This window comes from Pteropus vampyrus, unplaced genomic scaffold (assembly GCF_000151845.1).
Source record: "Pteropus vampyrus isolate Shadow unplaced genomic scaffold, Pvam_2.0 Scaffold123, whole genome shotgun sequence".
NCBI lineage: Eukaryota > Metazoa > Chordata > Mammalia > Chiroptera > Pteropodidae > Pteropus > Pteropus vampyrus.
The window spans coordinates 3,105,878-3,128,765 of record NW_011888904.1 but is presented as its reverse complement, the minus strand read 5'-3'; the positions used below and the strand labels follow the sequence as shown (position 1 = coordinate 3,128,765).

Below are 22,888 nucleotides of genomic sequence, written 5' to 3'. Positions count from 1 at the left end.
ACAATGATCAAAGCTAACATTTATATGGTGCTTCCTTTGGCCAATCAGTGTTCTAGCTGCTTTATATAATATATTTAGGCATATTAACTCAATCCTTAACATTGTCCTGAAGTAGATACAATTATATCCCCCATTTTACAGATGAGGAAATGAAAGCACAAAGAAACTAAAGGTCTTTCTCAAGGTCATGCAGAGAGTAGATGGTAGAGCTGGATTTGAACTTAGGCAAGGCAGTTGCTCATCTCTGTGGTTTCACATGTGCAGGGCCAGCACAATTCCTGGCACCAGAAGAAGGCCTTTTATTATAAGCAGCTCTTATGACTTAAATAATTAATGATAAATGGGGATTACATAAGTGTTTCCTTATCAGTGCTCCATATTTAGTGTCACTAATTCTCCATCTTCCTGGCAGATTTGGGCATGTGAGTGTGGCACACCTGCTTCTGGATCACGGGGCTGATGTCAATGCCCAGAACCGGCTGGGGACCAGTGTGCTCACTGTGGCCTCTCGGGGTGGCCATTTGGGCGTGGTGAAACTGCTCCTGGAAGCTGGTGCCTTTGTGGACCATCACAGCCCCTCAGGCGAGCAGCCAGGGGCAGCAGACAGCAGGGATGAGCTGCTGGACATCACAGCCTTGATGGCTGCCATCCAGCACGGGCATGAGGCCGTGGTGCGTCTGCTGCTAGACTGGGGTGCAGATCCCAACCATGCAACCCAGACTGTGGGCTGGAGCCCGTTGATGCTGGCAGCGCTCATTGGAAGGCTCAGCATGGCCCAGCAGCTGGTGGAGAAGGGGGCCAACCCTGACCACCTCAGCGTCCTGGAGAAGACTGCCTTCGAGGTTGCACTGGACTGCAAGCACAGGGACCTTGCAGATTACTTGGACCCACTGACCACCATCAGGCCCAAGACAGGTCAGGCTTCCCCTCCCTGCCCCACCCCTACCATGGCTTCACAGAGGATCCCAAATTGTGTTTTAAAGACTCAAGCCATGGATTGCCCATCCAAAGGGCATACAGACATCAGAGTCCAGCCTACAGGGCCATGGGACGTAAGCTGTGCTGTGTGTAAGAGTCAGTTGAGAGTGCCTGTCACATGCAAGGTTCTTGGCTCACACACCAAAAAGAGATTTGGGTAGCTCTGGGAAGAGCCTGGAAACCTACAAAGCAAGGCCCCTCCTCCCTAACTCTGATGCAGATGGCTCTGGGATCCTTCTAGAACAGAGTCAGCAAACTTTTTTTTGTAAAGGAACAGATCAGTATTTTAGACTTTGTGGGTCATACGGTCTGTGTCTTAATCACTCATTTCTGCTAGTGAAAGCAGCCTTACGTGATATGTAAATGAGTGGGTATGTTGCAGTAAAACTATAATTATAAAAACAGGCAGCGGGTCAGGTTTGGCCCATGGACTGTAGTGTGCCAGCCTTGCTCTAGAACAGTGTGCCTGATCTCGTCAGTGATCGGTCCTCAGAGACTAATTCACATAAAGTTCAGCCCACTTTAGAGGTTTTCAACACCTATTAATGTGTCCTGTTTCTTTTTTCTTTTTGCCATCTTTCTGGATTTTAAAGGGCTGTCTAAACAGTCCTTAGCAAATCTGCCACAGGACACATCATGTTTCAAAACCTCTAGTTGTACAGTAGGACCATGAAATGCAGTGTCACACACAGCCTCAGCGCCCTCTTCCTGTGATGGGTCTGACTTTGGTGATAGGACTGAGACAGTCCAGGCTGTAGGGACCAGCTGCACTGTATAAGCATCTAGGGCTGAAAAGTAAAAAATCTGAAGAAAAGGCCAGCCAAGGGATGTTGGACTGGTTGCCTGAATTCACCAAGCTTCCATTTGCCATCCATAAGTGGGGGACAGGAGTAACACCCACCCCACAGGACTGCTGTGAGGATTAAGTGAGGTCACCTCGGCCAACAGGGAGTATGTGAGAGATGTTGGCAGCTGCCATTACCCCTATTACTGTTGTCATATTTGACAAGATCGGGTCATGTCTGTGAGTACAGACTTCCCTGTCACGCATACCTAGGTTTGAAGCTAGTTCTCCAATTTGTAGCGGCGTGGCCTTGGGCATGTTCACTGTCCTGTCAGGGCCTCAGTGTCCTTCCTCTGTTATAAAACAGTTGTAATAAATGCACTTACCTTATAAGGTTTTGTGAGCAGTTGGAAGATTATGCCTATAAAATGTATATCCACAACCTGGAACGTAGATAGCACTGAGTAAATGGAAGCTATTATAATAGGTTTTCATTGACCATTTGTTCATTCAGTTATTCTACAAATATTTACTGAGTGCCTACTATGTACCAGGCATCATTCTTGGCACCTGGGATATATCAGATCCAATCCCTGCCCTTGAGGACCTTGGCAATAAACAGGAAATAGACTATTAAATAAAGTAAGTTACATAGCATGATAGGTGGGGGGTAAGAGAGGGTTTGGGGTGGCAGAGTGGGGGCGATGCATGTTGCAGTGTGAAGAAGGACAGTCAGGTGGCCTCCTTGAGGAGATGAGAGTTCCACCGACTGGCAAGAGCTGAGGGAATGCTCCACATGGGCTCTCAGGGAAAAGTCTTCAGGTAAGACAGCAGCAAGGACCAAGGCTGTGTTATTAATAATGATAGGTCATTAAATAAATAATAGCCCCCAGCTGTTTTTGCGAGATGCCAGGAAATCTAACCCACTGGGGCCTTAGGGACCCCCAGGGTGTAATTGTCATTGTGACCCCCCTCCCCACCCTCACCGTGGTTGTACCTTGAGCTGCTGTCGTGTTGACATGAAAACTGCAGCCCAGAGCAAGGAAAGGACCAGCTCAGGGTCACTTGGCATCTGGAGCACAGCTACCTCAGCCTCCTGGGGTCAGACTAGATTGTCAGCGATTCATTTGTTCCAGATGGTTGCTTAGCAACCAACACCAAGGCCAGGTGACAGGCTTTTTTTTTTTTTTTTTGTCAAAGGGTCTTGACATGAGAAGGCATCAGCCCACATTAAATTAGAATCTGAAACACTTAAAGGAACATGACATATTCCTTAAAACTAAGATGCAATATCGTTGTATACTAGTATTTCAGAGGCAAAATCAGATACTAGGTTCCATGTCTACTTTCTTTAAGAACCCTGGAATTAAGTACTTACCTTTGCTGAGGTGATTGCTGGTCACTAGTAAAGATAACAAAAATTGCTCTTTGAACAGGCCTGTTTCTGAAGCATTTGCCCATCTATATTATTAATCTCTGAACTGCCATGTGGTCCCCACATTAGCATGTTATCCCATTTTAGCGATGAGGAGACACATCACTCTAGAAACGAGTATTCATTCTGATATGCTGACTCCAGACTCAGTGCCCCTTGTACTGTTCTTCACCTTCCTCCCAGCTGCCTACTGGGGCTGATCTGGACCAGAGGTTCGGCTCAGAGCCACAGGCTTCCTGCAGCTGCTCCATCCCTGGAGCTAGTGCAAGGCTGCAGGAAGTCCTGCCTTCCACTGCCAGCGAGGGGCCTGGCCTGGTCATGAGAATGTCTACTTTCTGACAGGAGCAGGGTCCCCACTAGCCCAAGCTTGGAAGAAGGCGACGGATGAGCAGATGAGGGAGGGGCTGGCATAGGGTGGGTGCAGCAAGCCCCAGTGTTGGGGGTAGGCAGGAGATGCAGGGGTCCTGCACCAGCTGAGCACTGGGCTTTGGGGACCAACATGAGGACAGCGGGTGGGCAGTTGCCTGTAGAGAGCTGTGTTTGCAGGTCTGGGGCAGGGACGACTCAAAATCATGCAGATTACTTCTTATTTGGGAAGGAAAGCAAAAATTAACGTTGGCTTTTCTGGCGGCCACATTCATGGCCTTCCTCTGGGCTTAGCTGCTCAGCATATCAGGGGTCCTCTGCTCTGGAATTATCTCATGGTTGTCCATTTAGGAGAAAAGAATCATTGTTTCTTTTTAAAAATTTCATAGCAATTCAGAGTTTTCCCAAGACTGTGCTTTTCTATCATATCTAAGAAAGGACATCCCAAACGTTTGGAATGCATAAGAGCTTTATGAGTATGGGATCAGGAAATGGTCCACTATTCATTCATGTCATTTTGGCCAAACGACCTCCCCAGCTCTGTCTCTCAAGCGTTTTTGGACACTATGATAATAACCCTTCCAGAAGGGCTGCTAGATTTGTCTGCTGCTTAGGTTTTCAATTAGATCGCTTCTGAAAAGTAGATCATTTTAAAAGCGAGGCTATGTCATTCTTACACCCTTGTGACTTTTCTGTTATATTGAACCTTTCGGTGCTTAACTTTTAAAACCTTTGTTTACCCAGATGAGGAGAAAAGACGACCCGATATTTTCCATGCATTGAAAATGGGTAAGCACTTTAGAAAATCTTTTTGGATATTTCAGAATTCAGTGCTAAATTCTCCCAACCTAATATTTCGAGTCCTCTGCAAGGCCAATCAGAGAAAGAAACAGGCATTTTGTTGTTTCCTAACTCTGTAGTTTCCCCCGTGAACATTCAGACCCAAGAGGCTGGTCGTTATTATGGTGCTTTACACACAGACTCCAGCCTGCCCTCCCAGGCTTCGCTACCTCTCTGGCCAAACCCTATGGTGAGGTCCTGGCTTTTCCCTACTTCAGAAATGCCTGGCTGCCACCTATCCACTTCAGTTTCCCTGTGATAAAGGACCATTTAGCCTAACATTTCTTCTTCTGATATAGACCCACCTTCAGGAAGTTCTCTCTGATCCTTAGCCCCTAGCCAGACCTGACCTCTCTTTCTGCATGGGCATTGCCCTTCATCTGTCTTCTTTATCTGTCCTTTTAAGACATCAAAACTTCTCTCTTTTAGTAAAGCTACTTGTATGTTGGTCTCTGTCCCTCATAAACTGAGGATTTGAGAGTAGGGCCTACCTCCATCTCATCCTTGGAGCCCCCGTGATGCCCAGCAGCCCAGGGCAGAGGCAAGCTCAGCATATGTTTGTTAAATGAACCCACTGGATATGTAAGCCTGCAGTGCCAGGCCCATGGGTCATCAGGGCTACCGTTTCTGTTTGTAGGAAACTTCCAGCTGGTCAAAGAGATTGCTGACGAAGACCCCAACCACGTGAACCTGGTCAATGGGGACGGGGCGACCCCGCTGATGCTGGCAGCTGTCATGGGCCAGCTGCCTCTGGTGCAGCTGCTGGTGGAGAGGCATGCCGAAGTTGACAAGCAGGACAGCGTGCATGGCTGGACAGCCCTCATGCAGGCCACGTACCATGGGTCAGTGCCAGCTCTACTTTCTCAGCGATGAGGCTGATGAGATAATCAGGCTGAGATGAGGTTCTCGATGTAGACTCCTTCTTTGCTGTGTTCCCACCCTTCTGTATCCAGATTTCCCATGACCTCATCACACAGCTTCACCAGTGGCCATGAAAATCCAGGCAGCAGGAATGTTTTATTGAGAGAGACAAGTTTTTGTAGGTTGCTTTCAGTTGAGCAGAGTGCTTGGTTCATTGGGGTTTTCACACAGACGTATGAGTGGCCTCCTATACTGCAAAATGAACATGGAAATGAACATGGGCCTTTCACACATTGGCTTCTCAGATGGCGACACTTGCTCTAACCCCCTCATTTTAAGCAAGTGTCAGCATTGACTGGTGCTTCTGAATCCTTTGTCATCCAGGAGCCCTCCTGGAGGCCTCCTCCTTAGGGGACCAGCTGACCGAGAGTCGGGGATCTGCACACAGTCGTGCAGCTGCTTATGTCTGATTCCAGGTTAGGGGCTCCATCCTTGCTCTGTTTTAGGTGATCGTAGTATTTGCCTGCGTTATGGCCAAGTAGTTTGTTTTCTTATTTGATGAGCCTCAGACTTCCACATCAAACACCTTGGCCTATGATCTGTAGTTTTCCAGTTTTCCACACCCTCCTACCTGCTCAGAGATGGGGCTCTGTAGTTAACATCACATTTTGTTTCCCAGGAGTAAAGCCGTGCTTTCACTTTCAGTGGGCCTAACTCTGGCTTTTTCTTTCCTCCCCAGGAATAAGGAAATTGTCAAATATCTGCTAAACCAAGGGGCTGATGTAACTCTCCGTGCAAAAAACGGGTACACGGCCTTTGACCTAGTGATGCTGCTGAGTGATCCTGGTGGGTTGTTTCAAGAAAAAGGTTGTAAACCTGTATCATCTTTCTCTGGCTGGGAATCCAGATAATCGCCTGTGTGTTAAGCACTTTTCTTATTATCGAGGAAGGCACTCTCAAGCCCCTAGAGCTCTCCACGTGGCCCTAGGCAAGTTTTTCCCTTCCCAGAAAGGGCTGGGCTGGGGTAGTCCCTGAGGCCTCTTCCCACCACCAGCATCTGGGAGTCTCTAAGGAGGGAAGGCCAGCAAAGCATCTGTCTGCCTTGGCAGTTCACAGATCCTAGAATGGTACCTGTGCTTTGTAGCCAGAAACTCTGAGTGACTCAGGAGTAAACAGAAATGCCTTTGACAAGCAGAATCAGAGACAGAGCAATGACCCCTCAGCTAAATTGTGTAGGTAGAGGCTGCCTAGGCTTTCAAGAGTACTGTGCTGGGGGTGTGGCCATTACTAGCCCCACCTCCCTTGGTTCTGGGCTGGCTGGCACCTGCTGCTCTCCTCAGCCCTTCCCCCTAAGTGTTACAGGCTGTCCTCTGGGACCTGCGTTTTCCAATTAGCCAGCTCAAGGGGCAGGGTCTCTCTCTATATCTGTTTATAATCTTGGAGCATCAGCCCAGAGAGGGAGGGGCTGGGAGGCCCTCCTGACCCCACAGGCTTTGAGCCCCAAGCCAGATCTCATCCTGCTGGTCGTGAGGATGAGACTTTTACCTCTGTGGCCCCAAATAGGGTTATTCCTGCTGCTGCTCTTAGCTACGGGAGTGCCAGGCCAGAATGTCCTTCCTCATCGCCAGCATTGCCATCCCCCTCACCCCACCCCCCGCTGCAGGGCCCACACGTCCCAGATACACTGCTTGGTTCTATTTCATCCTTGCAGAGTGTGCAAGGGAAGCAAAGCTTCGCATCCTCTAGGTAGGGGAGGTGACAGACCAGGAGAAACGAGTGACGCAGCCGGAGAGGTGGGGCCCTCGCCTAAGTCCAGCAGTCTCTCTCACATCATTCAGATTCAGCCTCCTGGGACCCCAGGCTGGATGACGCGTGCTTTTCTCTGACAAATTCTTTGTCGCTGTGTCTCTTCTCCTTCACTCCCTGCCTGTTTTCCTACTCCCTTTCCCCATAAAGCAATCAACCCTGAGTGGATTTTTTTTGCCCCTAGTGGGTTTTTAAATGAAGTTTTTGCCTGAAATTTTCAAAGAAACACGTGCTTATTATTGAACACTTGGAGAGAAAGAAAGAAATGATTGTCAAGAGAAAAGCACTGTTAATAGTTTGTAGTAGTTTCTTTTTAATCTTGTCGCTTTTTAAGATAACCTAGTTGAGTTAATACTAACTAATGATACTTAACCACGCTTAAGCATTTACCATATGCCAGGAGTTCCCTTGATACCTCCAGATACCTTTCACGTCACCCCTTTTACAGAGGCACAGAGAGGTTCCTGAATTGACCTGCAATTACACAAGCAGAGAAGGGCAGAGGCAGAATTTGATCCTCTGCCATCTGGGTGCAGATCCTGTACTTTTTAAAACATATCACCCCCCTGCCTTCTTCGGGGAAGAGGGCTTCTGGTTTTTCTTTCTGGTTAAGTGGGTTAACCCCTGCTGGTCTTTTTGCCACCTTTTGAAGATCCGATGGCAAGGCAAGTGCCTTGATCCTGGAGTAACACAGACTCTGGAGTTGCAGGGCTGACAGGGGTCGTCTTGGGCCCACTATCCATAGCTTGACAGATTTGCAGGTAAAACGCTACCTTTTGTGCCCATAGATACAGAACTTGTTCGACTGCTGGCATCTGTCTGCATGCAGGTGAATAAAGACAAAGGCCGGCCCAGCCACCCACCACCCCTACCCCACTCGAAGATCCGACAGCCCTGGAGTGTCCCAGTGCTGCCTGATGACAAAGGCGGGCTTAAGGTTTGCCTTTTTCTTCCTTAAAGGGCTTTGGAAAGCCAGGTCAATGGAGTTGGGGATACCTGCTGCTACTTCCTATTAACTGAGGCTGGTTTACGCTGCGGGGGTTGGGGATTGGCAGGGATGGGGAGTAAGATGGAGATGAGCAGTAGGGAATGGTGGCGACCAGGGAAAATGGGTGATTGTAACCACTTAATGGCATCAGCGGCTGCTTGGTAAGAATGTGGGTCCGTGTTGCAAGATCTTCCCTTTTTTTTTCAGGGAAAACTAGAAATCCAGGTTTTTATGTGGAAACTCAATTTATAAATGTAGGGAATTTTTAAAAAAATTCTGCACGATGTACTGAGCTGGCTGAACCGAACACCTCTCCTCCCAGGCCGTCTGTCTGCGGCCTCTGCTTGAGCGGGGTGAACATCTGCTGATCACACCGTTCTGGGATCTCCCTGTGGTCTGCAGGCCCCCACCAGCTTCTTCCCGGAAATGCCAAAACCAGACTCCAGTTGCTTATTTCTTACTACAAGCCTAGTATTTTTCTTTGAACTTTTTATCCTCTCCATCCTTCTCTACTTCTTTGAAATAAAAAATTCCACCCCACCCCCTGCCACCTCTATCCTGTCTGAGGTTCTAGTACCTTCTCAGATCTGCAGACTTGGCATTTGTTTTGTATTGGTCACTCACTCAAGCCCCCGATTCTTCCTCACGGTGCTGCTTGCATAGATCCCTTCATCCCCATTTTCACTGCCATATCTATAGGCCAGGCCCTCACAGCCTCCCTTTGGGCCGTGCCAGTACCTCTGAGCTGTCATGGGGTTGTGAGGACACCCTGGGAGGTGGCAACTGTCCTCTCTGTAGGTGGGGAGACATTAACTACAGGAGCAGATGGCCAGGCCTTGGTATGGACCCCCAGCATCTCTCATGTTGTCACTGGAATAGGGACAAAGGGGCGATGCAGCGATAGATGGTTAAGGTGTTCAGCATGGCCTCTGTCCATCTGTCTGTCTCTGACTCACTGTAAGACTTTGAGCAAGTTGGCATCCCTGTCTGAGTCTCCATTTGTCAGTCTGTGCAATGAGGAAATTCATTAGATGGGGGGTGGCAGTTGGGGTTCACGGCCACCTTCAGTCTATTGGAAATGGCACCTGAGGACAAGGTCAGGAAGAATTCAGAGAGAACCAGGGCTAGTTGGGAAAGGTGCTGTGGTCGATTGCTAATGCCTGCCATAGGCCCAGGAGAGGGGAGAGGAGATATGTGTGAAAGGCAGTCACTGTCCCTGGGTGGGGTGTTCCTGGGGCATGACTCTGCTCTGTGTTCCTTTGGCAGTCCTGGTGGAACCGAATGTCCAACAGGTTCCGGAAGCTGAAACTGATGCAGACCCTGCCCCGTGGGCTGTCCAGCAACCAGCCGTTGCCTTTCTGTGATGAGCCGGAGCCAGCGCTAGACTCTACAATGAGGGCAGCCCCCCAGGACAAGACAAACCGCTCTGGGCTCTCTGATGCAGCCCCGACACTGAAAGACAATGGTAAGAAAAAGTCACAGGTGTGGTAGAATTTCCAGAATGGCCAAACCCAAATCCTTTGCCCTGTGTCCTACCTCCTAGGCTGATGTCAAAGGTGAGATGTTGGAATGCAACGCTGGAACAGAGTGGCTGGTCTGGCAAAGAAGAAACTTAGGCACACAAATGCTGTCAGTGTGGTAGAATGGGGGAACTGCTGGCAAGAGTCCCAGGCTCCTGTCCTCCACACTCTGCAAAGGCACCTGAGGCCACTGATGTGCGATTTTCCCACCTATCAAATGCAATCGGTCTCTGGTACTGAAAGTATTTTGAAATAGAACGAGTTACCCAGGTGAAGGAGGGGTCGTGAGCTCCCCACCTGCTAGAGGTATTCAACAGGTTGAATGACTTGGCCAGGGTGCCGAAGGAGATTCCCAAACTGATTGGGAAATTGGTTAGATCAGATGCCTTCTGACAGACTCCCCACACCCGGACTGTCTTCTTTGGCACCATCGTTTGAGACAGACTATTGAGTTGGGTGCACCACTGTCTGACCCAGCACAGCAGTGGTTTATGGAAAAAGCTGAAAACACACTCTGAGATACATTTTTAATGCTTTCCTTCTATTCAGATATTGAATACCAATTATTATTAAATATTTAATCACTCAGGAGAATTGGTTTATCAGGATGAAGGCCAACCTGGTCACTCATCTTCATGCTGTGCACTCATGGCGGGGGAGCGGAGGGACGTCATTTCAGGAAACTTCCATTTGTCTCTCAGGTCCTGGGAGCACGAGAGGAGAAAAGGAAGATGTGTTATTGACAACCATGGTGAGTGTGGGGCTTTACTAAAAGCATTTCAGATATCTACCAGTCATTAGTTGATTGATTAGCAGAGGAGGAACGTGGGCATTTGTCTTTCTTTGTGGTGGTCATGGATGGGGTTGCTATCAAAATGTGTAACAATGAGTACAGCTCTGGCACCAATGAGTCAGAACAGATGCCAGCCCTAAACCATAGGTAAGTTTGTACTGGTGCCTAATGGCCAGATGTAAGCACCGATCACATTCTGAGGGAGGCAGCCCTGAGGACAGGCCATTGAAGGGGTAGGAGTTGATAGGACACATTGGACTCACCGTTTTGGTTATGAAGAGCTAGGGAGAGAGGAGTCATAGGATTTTCCAGCCTGAGAGGCTTCAGTTTCCTCATCTATAAACTAAAGATGTCTTAGGATTAGGTTCAGCTGTGAGTCATAATCCCCAAATCGCAGTGGCATAAATAAGATAGCAGCTTATTTCTCTTAAATAAGTGAACTTCAGGACTGGTACATTGTTTAATGGAGTTAGGGACCTAGGTTTCTTCTACCTGTTGGTCTCCTAGGTATGGCTTCTATTACCAAGGTCACCTCTTAGTCCAAGAGCTCTGAGCATTATTTCCTCTTTCCAGCCAGCAGGAAAGACGAGGAAAGAGGTGGCCATGAGTACATGTCAGGTATCTTTAAAGAATTTTCCTGGAAACTCATACATCACTCTATTGACATCAAATTGGCCAGAATTTAGTTACATTGCCACATCACACTGCACAAGAAGTTGGGAAATGAAGTCTTTATTCCAGGTGGTTGTGGGCCCAATAACTAAATAACAAGGGTGTCTACTAAAGAGGGTGTGGAAGATGGATACTGGGGGCAGCCAGCAGTCTCCGACTTAGGGATGCTATCCCGCATGGTTGTGGTTTTTAAATAAGTTCATCCACAGGAAGACCTTAGCCCAGAGTGAGCTCTCAGTTAGCTGCCTTTTGAACTTGGATGTGTTACCTCACCTCTCTGGGCTCCATGTTCCTCTTCTCCAAAATGAGAGCCTTCTGACTGGGGTAGACTCAAGTCCATTGATCTCTGAGACCCTAATCTGGAGGCTGGCCAGGAGAGGGCAGTATTGGAGAGGAGAAGGGAGCAGAAGTGCTCCAGGGGAAGGCCTAGGTAGCCCCAGGACCTGGGTGCTGCTGCGAGGGGTCCTGACCAGGAACTGCCAGCTCCACCCTGCCCCACCGTGCAAAGTGCTGTCTCTACACACTGACTGTGGGAGCTTGCACTGCCCGACATTCAATGATATCATTAAATCGTAATAATTACTGTCAGCATGAAGACAGAAATGTTGTTACTGAAATTTTGGAAGATGCAGTAGAATGTAAAAAAGAACAATCACCCTTGATCACACATATAATGATGATTGACATTTTGTGGCATATATCATTTGAGTAATTTTCCTACCATTTTTAGCATCTATGAATATATCATGTTATATATAATAGCAGATACTTAACACAGCACTTACCAAGTACCAGCCACTGTTCATAGCACTTTACGTATATTCGCTTATTTAATCTCCCCAGCAACCATGCAGAGTAGGCACCATTATCTTCCCCATACTGTACTCAGCCTGATTTATTGTTAACAGTTTGTCACGACCATATTTTCCATGTCACTGAACACTCTTTGGCCACATCACATCTTAAATGGCTTTGTGACACAACATCCCATCGAGGAGATGTGCCTGACTGACCATTGGAGACTGGCGTGGAGGACTTTGGGGTTTCCAGGTTTTTGCTGTTTTAACAGCGCTGCTGAATATCCTCATGCCTCAGTTTTCCCCACTTACCTGATTATTTCCTCAGGATAAAGATTTAGAAATGGAATTCCAAGGATATGAATATCATTGCCTTCCAGAAAGTGTGCAACAATTTTAGACTCTCGCCCAAAGGAGGGAAAATGTCCATCTGTGGTGGGCTTGCAGCTGCGAATGTCCTTAGTCATCTTCCAGTCCAGCCCCCCCATTTGCTGAATGAAATTGCTGAGGTCCATAGGAGAGAACACTTGTTCGCGGACTGGGTGGGAGAAGCTCAGAGCAGCCTGGGTGGGATGCCCTGCTTTCTGCCTTAGAGCGCTGCCGTCCTGCCTCATGCTCTGTAGAGGGCAGCAGTGTGTCTGCTTGCCTCCTGATAGATGGAGGCTGGCCAGGGAGCCTTGCTGAGTGGGCGTTTGCAGCCATCCTTGCGGAGATGCCCGGCTCAGAGGCAGGTTTAGCTGTGGGATGCCCTTCCCTGCAAAGCACCATCTGGCACCAGGTTCACTGTCTTTTCTTAATTAAAGTTAGTGTGGACTGTGCGAATGCTTTTCTTTGACAATCCACCAGTCTTCATTGTGTGGATTTTATACTGACCCCAAATTACATTTTCAAAATTTAAAATTCAATGACAGTTAAAAATGTCAGCAGTGGGAGGTGTAGCTAGAGAGTAGGATGGGTGTGGTGGGATGGGGAAGGGAGAGTTTGCTGGGCTCACAGAGAGCTAGCCTGGGCCTCCCAGGCCCCTTATCCCCTGCCGCTTCCTCCTGAAAGCCCCAGTTCTGGTCACACCAGTCTCCTTGCTGTTCTGCATACTTGTCCTGCTCCTCTTGTCTCCAGGCCTTTCCACATTCTGTTCCCTCTGCCCGCAGTGCCCTTTTCCCTGTCTTCACTGGCCAGCTTGCATTGGCCTTGGGCTCAGCTCAGATGCCCCTACTCTAAGATGCCCTCTCTACCTGCAGTAGGGGATGCCTCCTCTGTTTTCTCCAGCTTCCCTGTCTCCCACCCCCTCACCCCGCCCTGCAGCACACCAAACATCACTTGGCTGTACCTTGGCTCTCTGTCCTTGTTCTAATCTTGCTGCTGTGGATGCATCCAAGAGAAGCTGGGAGCTGGAACAGAGCAGACACAAGTATTGCTCGGTTTCTGGGAGGAGAGCCGAGGACACCACGTGGGTTTCTGACTCAGGTGGAGGGGTAGATGGTGCCATTCTCTGAGAAGCAGGAAAAACCTGGAGTCTTTCTCCCAGAGCTGGGAGCCCTCTGGAGCCTTTGTCTAATCCACGACCTATCTTTTTCAGCTTCGAAATGGAGCCCCCTTCACCAGACTCCCGAGTGACAAGCTGAAGGCAGTCATCCCTCCTTTCTTACCCCCTTCCAGCTTTGAGCTGTGGAGCTCAGACAGGTCCCGGACATGTCACAATGGGAAGGCAGACCCCACGAAGACTGTGCTGCCCCAGAGAGCCAGCAGGGGCCATCCCGTGGGCAGCGGGAGCACAGATACTGTAAGTCGCCCAGCTGACATGCTTTGATGCATCACTCACTGCTCACTGAAATCATAATGTGTTTCAGGCAGAAGGGCCTTCAGACCCGCTAATCCAGAGGAGTTAAAGCTTTTTGTTTTCTTTTAAACGCGTGATGATATCTTTTGTCTAATGAAATCCTACAAAGGAACTTAATATATAAACAGATTACAGTGTCAGAGGGAAGGGAATGAAAATGGGAGCCCCCCTTCTCTGTCCCCTCTCTGGAGCCCTGGTGCTCCAAAGAACACAGTTCGAGGACCTGCTCTAATCTAACCTTCCCTTTAGTAGGTGAGGATACTGGGGCCCCGAGAGGGGAAGTAGTTTGATGAAGATCACCAGATGGGGTGGGCCTGGGACCAAAAATCAGATTCTTGGCTTTTAATCAAGTTCCACACTACATATTACCCAGGTCCATGACCAAGAACAAACACTAGGAGGCAACTGTGTACGTTACTGGTGTTTTCTTGCACCTGGAAGGAGCGTGACTTTTATCCTCTGGACCACGGTGGTTTGTGTCTTCATGGCCCTTGATATCCCTCTCGAGATGGGAAGTTATCACCTTATGTAGGGACTGTCTACATTGTGGATATAGTAAATGGACAAACCAAAGACGAGGATTTCGGACCTGACCTGCCGCTGTATGCCGAGTGATTGCAGAAGCTTGCTGCCTCCCTGGCTGTTGTAATGGCAAGTCTCTACAAGCTGACCAAAAGCCTGGTCTCTGGAGATGCTCAGGGCGGTCAGGGCAGGTTTGCATTTGGTCCACAGTGGGAGGAGTCGAGTGATCCTAAAAGCAGGGTGACCCGTGGGAACTAATGTCACAGGGCCCAGCCTGAGCTAATGGTCGGGTTGCCAGTAGCTGGAAGTAGACTCCCATCCCTCAGGAGACTCCTAGCAGGCTGAGCACTCGTGGGCAAGGACATGCCAGGCCGATGCAGACACTGGCTGCAATGGGCTGGCTGAACTTCAAGTTCTCCCTGCTGTGATTCTGTGTGTCCAGAGAAAGGAACCAAAAACCCTAACCGAGACATCCACTGTACTCTTTTACAGACTCCTGTCAGGCCAGTTAAATTTCCATCTCTCTCCAGAAGCCCAGCCTCTCCTGCCAGTTCTGGGAACTTCAACCACTCACCTCATTCCTCAGGCGGCTCTAGTGGGGTAGGGAGCATGAGCAGGCACGGTGGAGAGCTGCATAACCGCTCAGGTGTGTACCTGGGCAGGGCCACTGGTGAAGGGTGGGTGAGAATACCCCTGGGGGCTGAGGGCATGAACAACCACCTCTTCTGTCTGCTCTGCAGACAATCCCTGAAAAAACCGCATGTCCTATATCTTCTCGATGTGGCCACAGGATTTTTCAGCAAATTCACAATTCAAAGTTTCTTTTACACACTTGTCAGAGGGTGGCAAGGGGAGTGGAAACTGAGAAAGTCTATGATGCTTTATTTTGTTGGAAAATTTTATAAGAAATTGGAAGCAATGCATGGCGTTTTCATGGTGTTTAAAACCCTTTAAGGTTAAAACTTCGAGAGCGTCTCATCCTACCTTTTTGTTGAACAGACGAGGAAACTGAAGCTCAGAGTGGGCAAGAGATTTGCCCCGGGATGTACAGCAACTCGGTGATAATTAGGGCTCAAGCTGGAGTGCTCCACAGTTATTTTGCGTTTACAGCATAGTTTCTTGTCCTCCATGAGCGCATTCAGGATTAACCAAAGTCACCTTTGCAGGAAGGGCACCCCTGCGTTATGGTACTATGTAAGGAATGCATGCTTCTTGTAGAAAAGCTTTAAGACCAGATAAACCATAATAATAATAATAATGATGATGATGATGATGATGATGGTATAATCTCATTTACTAGAGATCATTAACATTTTGGTGTCTATCTCTGTAAAGTACTTTTATGCATACTATATTTACGGAAGTGGAATAATAATTTATTGAGCACTTCGTACATGCCGAGCATAGTACCAAGCCCTTTAAATGGATGATTATCTTCTTCAGTCTCCTAATAACCTGCAAGGCCATCATCTCCATTCTACAGAAGAGGGAAATGGGGTTCAGGAAAGTTAAATAACTTGGCCAGTGTCACACAGCTGTGAAGTAGCTGAGCCAGGACCTGAACCCAGGCAGGCTGACTTCAGAGTACGGACCGCTCTGCAACCTTTTTCTTCTTTGCACCCATCACCATGTCGTGACACCTTTTCGCATCCATACACCTATATCTATAGCATCTTTTAAATAACCAAACAGCATTCCATTCATGTGAAGTATCACATTTTCATGTAACCAGTTTCCTCTTATTGAACACTGACACCGTTCTAGATTTTTGCTCTTGTAGATCACCAGACTAAGTAATGCCTTCACACCTCTACATTTGCATACTCTGTCGGTGATTTGCTTGATGGAAGTTCCCTCAAATCAGAGTGGTGGGATCAATGGGTTTGCCTATTTTTGAGGCTTTTGATAATGTTTTGCCTTCCAGAACGACACTGTTTATACATGTAAAATACTTAACAGCAGTGCCTGGCACCTGGTAAATGCTCTGTGTTAGTTATCGGTGTTCTCCCTCTAGCACACTCCCTGGCTCTGGGTATTATCACATTCCTTTTTTTCTTTTATAATAATTCACAGTTGCTCGTAGATTAGGGAAACTGGGCGAGGGAATAATGGCAGTCAGGATTCACTCAGGGAAGCTGACATCACTTGAGTATTATAGAATGACGAAGTTACCAACACAACTGCAGGAGGAGCCTTGCGTGTGAAGCTCCAAAAAGGGGGAGTAGGAGGGTGAGGGAGGAGCCCTGGTGTGGCTGGGTGGCTGGAAGGTACTATGTGGCGGGCAGAAGTGGGAATCCAGGGCAGAGCAGGCATCTGTGCCTGCTGGAGGCTGGCCAGGCTGGCTATGGTGCCAGGGGATGGGGAGGGAGCAAGGACAAGCTGATCTTGCTGGCACCGTATCGTTCACCACCTCTTACCATGACACTTTCATCACATGATGGCCACTGCATCATGGCTGCCTTCTGGTTCTCATGCAGAGTCCTCTTGTGGTCAGCCCTGACCCAGAGCCACATGGGGAGAGGGTCTAGGAAGTACGGTTCTGGCTCAGCCACGTCAGCACAGGAAGTCAGCAGTACTCTGGACCCGTGGCAGTCATTCCTATTCCTGTTTCCTCAGGTGGCAGCATAGACAGTGTCCTATCTCAGATTGCTGCCCAGAGGAAAAAAGCAGCCGGACTATCTGAGCCGAAGCCCAGCCATCGATCAAGTCCTGTTGGGCCAGTGCCTGCTTCCAGCCCCGTCGAGCTCCCTGTCTCCCCTACAGGTGGTGGCGGTCCCAGTGGCAAGGTGCTTGTTCTCTTTCTGTCTCCTCCCCTTACACTCATAGATTCTGTCCTAACATGGCCCGCATGCTGGGGAATATGGGCAGTGCTGCAATTCTAGGATAGGGCTAAAGACAGGCCCCTTCCAGCAGTCACTCCTGGACTTCCTGAAAGGGCTGGGTCATGAGAGCAGTCACTGAGATCATACCCTGTGCCCTCGGTCCCCAGCGCACATGTTCACTTCCCGCCTGATCTGCCGGGCACTAGCAGGTGCCTCATCCAGTCTCGTGCTGCACACATTTGTTCATTGATTAGAGCAAAAGAGTTCAGAGTATGGGTTCAGGACCAGAGTGCTGGGGTTCAAATACGAGCCCCAAATCTTTAGCATTTAGAATGGAACATGGCCCCTGGTAAGCCTGTGTGTCAGCCGTAAGTGTTGACATTACTAGCACTACTTTATTCATGCATTGTACACATCTTTGGAATGTCTGCTCTGTGCCTAGTGCTGCTAGCAGTGAGGATCCAGCAGCGAACTGGGAGTTTGGTAACTGCTCTCAGGGTGTCACTGGATAGAGGCAGTCTCACCTTAGTGTGGTAGGGGCTGTTGTGGAGAAGGGCAGATGCCCTACCAGGCTTGAGGGTGTCAGTGACATCTAAATTGGGACCTAAAGAATGAACAGGCAGATAGAATGGGCAGGGGTGGGGCAGGGTGAGAGACTGTTGCAGGGTGAGGGGATAGCGTGTGCAGCACTCCAGAGGCCAGAGTGCGGTAGAGGGGAGGAGCTGAAGGAAGGTTGGTGGGCAGGAGAGGACCGGAGCCTCACCTCCCCGCTCTGGCACCATTACTTCCATTAATGCAGCCCTGGAGCTAGCCCCACATTGTTAGCAGCTATGGAGTTTGCAATGGATTAGAAACCCTAAATGCCTCTCTGGAATGAGAAACCTTTTAGTATCTTCACAATGCCCCCTCTACCTGGATTGATTAATGGAGGAAGCCCCTAGAGTGTGGGTGTGAACCAGCTCCTTCCCCCGGTGGCCCTCCAAAGGCCTTCTCCCAGTGGTGCAGTGAAGCCCATTTCCACCTCTGAGTGGACCCCAAATCCAGGCACAGCCCCACTCTTCATCATATATTCTAGATCTTAAGCTTTCTCCCTGAGGACAGTTAGATCACCTGAGAGCCTCACCCCTGGACCGTTGCCCAGAAGTGCCTCCAGAGATTGATGTTTTAATGGATGAATAAGAAATAATCTTTATTTTATGTCCAACCAGAAGAGCTGGTCACACAACTCTTTGTGTTATTCAAAATCCCTTTTGCAATTGGACCTACAATACAGCTCCAGGAAAAAGTTTTTCTCTCCTTATACATTAGCATATTTTCCATTATATTGAAAATTACTTGTGTAATAGAATCTATGTAATTAAATTCCTTTTAGAATTTGGCTCTAGAAAAAAATGTCTCTACTGATACTTTGATACATTTTCTTTCCTCAGTAAGAATTATATGATTATTTCTCATTTTGCCTTTGCTGCTAGGAAACTCAGCTACTCATTAAAGTAAGTTGGCTAGTCTAGGCTTTCATATAGTTCTTCTCTGTTGCCTAAAATTTTCTGTTTCTATTTTGATGATCTTAATAGATGTGTCATATTATTAGCTTCCTTTAATTGGTGCTAGAAATAGGCATCTAAGTTATAAATACATTAACTTTTATCTCCCTTGAATGCATCTATTACATATAATCTATATACAAGTGTATTCTGATGGAAAGAATATTGTATCAAAAGATGCATGCAGGAAATAGTAAACTGGGGAAATGATCCAGTTCAATCATCAGCTGATATTCTTAATATAATAATATGCTGTGATCTTCAGGTTTCTGGGCTCCACCCAGCACAACTGAATGAGATTCTCAGCACAGGGTTTGGGGAATCTGTCCCCCCACCCTCACCGCAGAGGGTGTTGCAGCCAGCCCAGCCAGGGCTCTTAGAAACCATTGCACTAAATCAAAGGATACCAGGAGTGGGCTTTCTGTCAGTGGCTCCAGCAGCAAAACGAAGACATGAAGTGCTTTTCAAAGACTCCCTTAGGAAGAATTAGAAATTAGTATTCAAAATATGAGCCTCCTGGATCTGGTTTTTGTACTTTGCTTAAAACAAGTACCACCGTAATAGTGGAACATTCACAAGGCATGGCTTCTATCTAGCGTGTTCGTGAATCAGCATGAAGTGAGCTTTAGGAGGCACAAAATGGGGGGAGTCAGAGTATTTGTCTACACTTCCCAGATCGCTGAAAGCCCAAAGGCCCAGTGGGTATATCAGCTTTCTCTTCCTACCCTAAGCTCAGTGGTTTAAAACAAAAGGCATTTCTTTAGCTTGTGAATCTGTGGGTCAGCAGTGTAGAGTCTGGACTTAACTAGGCAGTTTTTCTGGTCTGGGGGGATAACTTACATGTCTGGCTGTTGGCTGGGGTGACCAGGATAACTGGGCCATGTGTGTCCACAGCAAGCTTGGACATGTTCTCATGGCAATGGCTGAAGCCATGAGTTGAAAACCAATCAAGTTTTTTAAGTAAATCAGCACACCCAGTGCAGGAGAAAACACGGAATTACGTAGCAAAGGGTATAGATCAGAGAGGAGTGGCGATGAGGCCATTAACACAGTCCACCTGCTACCCTGGGGACATAGGGAATGGTTTAGATATTTCAGAACATCTTAAATCTTATATTTACCTGCCCCCTCCACAGTCATGCTGCCCACAGATCCAGAGTATCATGTTTCTTTGCTGGGATATATCTGTTTTGTAGGGATATACTAATTATCTCCTGCTTAATCAGAACCTTTATTATTGAATGTTTTTCTTTATAGAAAAAGCAGAGGGAAGAATTTATTAATAATATAGGTAGCTAAATGACAAAGTGTTTCAAAACGTAAGGGAGGAATTTCTTCCCCGCCCTCCACCCCTGGGATGTAGTTAGTTAGAAGGGGCTCAGCAGGAGAAATGTACCCATTTCCAGACATAAAAACGCTTTATCTTAGTCTCTACTATCATATTCAAGATGTCTAGTTGTTAACAAAATTTATGAGGCACACAAAAAGGCAAGAAAAACTACACTCCCAAGAAACAAAGCAATCATCAGAAGAATCTCACTTAGATATGACTCAGGAGTTGGAATTATCTGACAAGGAATTTAAAAGAACAACTATTAATATGTTAAAGGCTCTAATGTAAAATATGAACACATGCGAGATCATATAGTAACTTTCAGCAGAGATATGGAAACTATTAGAAAGAATCAAATGGAAATGCTAGAAAGAAAAAACACATGACAGAGATGAAGAATGCCTTTGATGGGCTCCTCAGTAGACTTGATGCAGCCAAGAAAAGGATCAGTGAACTTGCAGACAGAGCAATAGAACTTACCCAAACAGAAACACAAAGAAAAAGAGAAGTTAAAGCAAAAACAAGAACAAAAAACAGAGCACCTGGAAATTGTAGAATAGTATCAAATGCTCTCATATATGATTAATTGCAATTCCCAAAGGAAAAGAAAGAAATGACGGGGCAGAAGGAATATTTTTAAATAATGGCTGAGAATTTTCCCAAATTAATGATAGATGCCAAACCACAGATCCAAGAAGTTCAGAAAACACTAAATAGGATAAGTATAAAAGTGAATACACCTAGCCATATCATATTTAAACTACTGGGTAAAGAACTTTTAAAACCCAACAATAAGAAAACAATCAACAAATTAAAAGCATAAAATATCTGAATAGATACTGCATCAAAGATATCCAGATGGCAAACATATGAAACGATGTTGAACATCATTAATTGTCAGCGTGGGGAATTTGGAAATGATGGAACTGTTTTGGGTGGTACTCTCGTTGGGTACACAACTCTATGCATTTGTCAAAACCCATAGAATTGTACACAACAGAATTATATCTACTGTATGAAAATTTAAAAAAAAGAACAGGAACAAAAGATGGAATGCAAACTATGACAACAGATTTAACTATATTATGAATGACAAAACACAGTGTAGTAGGTGGGGAAAAACCCATATGTCAAGTAGATACAATAAACCTAAAGACAAAAAGAACCATACACAAGCACTGTACTTTAGGTGATAAATTTTTTTTCTTGCAGGGATATGGGTTAAATTCTGAAACCACTTTACATATATAAGTATATACTAAGGTTGAACAAATAAGTAAATATAATGAGCCCAGTTTTAAACTGTCAGAGATTGAATTAAAGGGGAAATGCTAGAACCAATCCTTTGGATGTTGACGTCAGATATATCAGTTTTGAATCAGCGTGAATGCATGCTTATAAATAAATACACACGCAGAGGTTGATAGATAAAGAAGTATCTTTGGTTATGTGTGTATACATGGGCTAGTATATTTCATATATTTCCTTGGTCTGTCCACTGAGAGGACCTAGAAGTAGTGACATCCCAGTAGTGATGAGCAATCTAGAACCCAGATTTTGGTTTCTAAATACCATTCTCCAATAAAAGATACCAGAGCCTTGGAGAAGTAGCTTACTCCAATAGTGGGTTGGAGAAAACACAGGATGAGCCTGAAGCATTTTGTGGTGTCAAGAAAGTAAGGAAATGCTTTAAAGAGAAAGGAAAAAAAAAAAAGAGGGGGCATAGCAGAAGGACACAGGAGCCAACCTGAAAGGTCTCAGTGACTAAAGCTGGAATAATTTGAGCAACTCTAAATAACAGTAGTATTGAGTGACAGCCCAAAGAATAAAATAAATATCTACAAGCCCATACTGAAATGAATAAATAACTGAATAAAGGGGAGAGAAGGAACAACTCTTCCCTACTGAAAAATTCCAAATAATGTGTAATGAATAAGGGAAATAGCAAATAGAATATCACAGTAGAAATTGCTCTAGAAAAGATCCACCAAAAAAATGCTAAAATTAATGGGCACAGCTTTAAGGGGAAACAATATTTAGCTCAAAATATCTGCCCCCAAGAATTTATTAATTATTAAGGGAAAAAATAGTAACTTCTCCGTGGAGAAACCTGACAGACACCTCCTTAACTAGGTGATGAAGGTCGAAATCATCGATAATAAGATCCTGATACTTTGTGTCTGGTACAGTGTGCTAAAAATGGCATATCACTGCTGTGGTCGTCTACCCTAAAAGCCATAAGCAGATCTAAGTATGGGAAAATGTAAGAGAAACCCAAATTGAGGAACAGTTTTCAAATACCTGACCAGGACTCTGCAGAGGTGTCAAGATCATGAAAGACAAGGCCAAACTGGGAGCTGTGGCAGAGTGGAGGAGACTGAGGAGATGTGAGAAGTCAGTGCAGCAGGGGCTCCTGGACCAGGTCCTGGATCAGAGTAAGGGTGTTAGTGGAACGACTGACGCAATCTGAGTGAAGTCTGTAGTTTAGCTAATAGTATGCCCCAGAGTTAATTTCTTAGTTTCGATCATTGTACTATGGTTATGTAAGACGTTAACATCAGGGGAAGCTGGCTGAGGGATACACAGGGACTCTCTGTTCTATCTTTGTAATTCTTCTAGAGGTCGAAAAGTATTTCCAAATACAAAAGGCTTTTTTAGAAAGGCTAAATCACACACACACACACACAGACACGGGGAACATGTACTTTTTGGTGAAAGGTTGGAAGCAACTGGTTTCGATGAGGAAACGTCAAGAGCAGAAAGGGACTTTGTGTATCTATAAGCCACACTTCCATTTCAGAGCTGGGTTAACCGAGAAGCAAGGAGACTTGGCCAAGGATACAACGCTAGTAGGGGCAGGACTAATGCCCGGGTTTCCTGACTTCATGGGCTGCTTTTTCCATTCCACTCCCTGCCTCTGCTTCAGGGGAGGATTCTCCTGTAACTGTTCGATAGTGTTGTTTCTGCTTTGCATGTTTTGTTTTTTTTTT

At 46.7% G+C, this 22,888-nt stretch overlaps 1 protein-coding gene across 1 annotated transcript in view; it reads left to right on the top strand.

Moving 5' to 3' along the window:
- Nucleotides 1-22,888, top strand: part of ANKS6 (ankyrin repeat and sterile alpha motif domain containing 6) — a 42,976-nt gene that overhangs the window by 6,553 nt on the left and 13,535 nt on the right. The window contains exons 2-11 of the mRNA XM_023534234.1: nucleotides 413-915; nucleotides 4,308-4,352; nucleotides 5,041-5,245; nucleotides 6,004-6,110; nucleotides 7,859-8,007; nucleotides 9,325-9,523; nucleotides 10,280-10,329; nucleotides 13,417-13,620; nucleotides 14,692-14,845; nucleotides 16,816-17,049. Coding sequence (XP_023390002.1) covers nucleotides 413-915; nucleotides 4,308-4,352; nucleotides 5,041-5,245; nucleotides 6,004-6,110; nucleotides 7,859-8,007; nucleotides 9,325-9,523; nucleotides 10,280-10,329; nucleotides 13,417-13,620; nucleotides 14,692-14,845; nucleotides 16,816-17,049 — 1,850 coding nt within the window. The remainder of the gene's footprint in view (nucleotides 1-412; nucleotides 916-4,307; nucleotides 4,353-5,040; nucleotides 5,246-6,003; nucleotides 6,111-7,858; nucleotides 8,008-9,324; nucleotides 9,524-10,279; nucleotides 10,330-13,416; nucleotides 13,621-14,691; nucleotides 14,846-16,815; nucleotides 17,050-22,888) is intronic.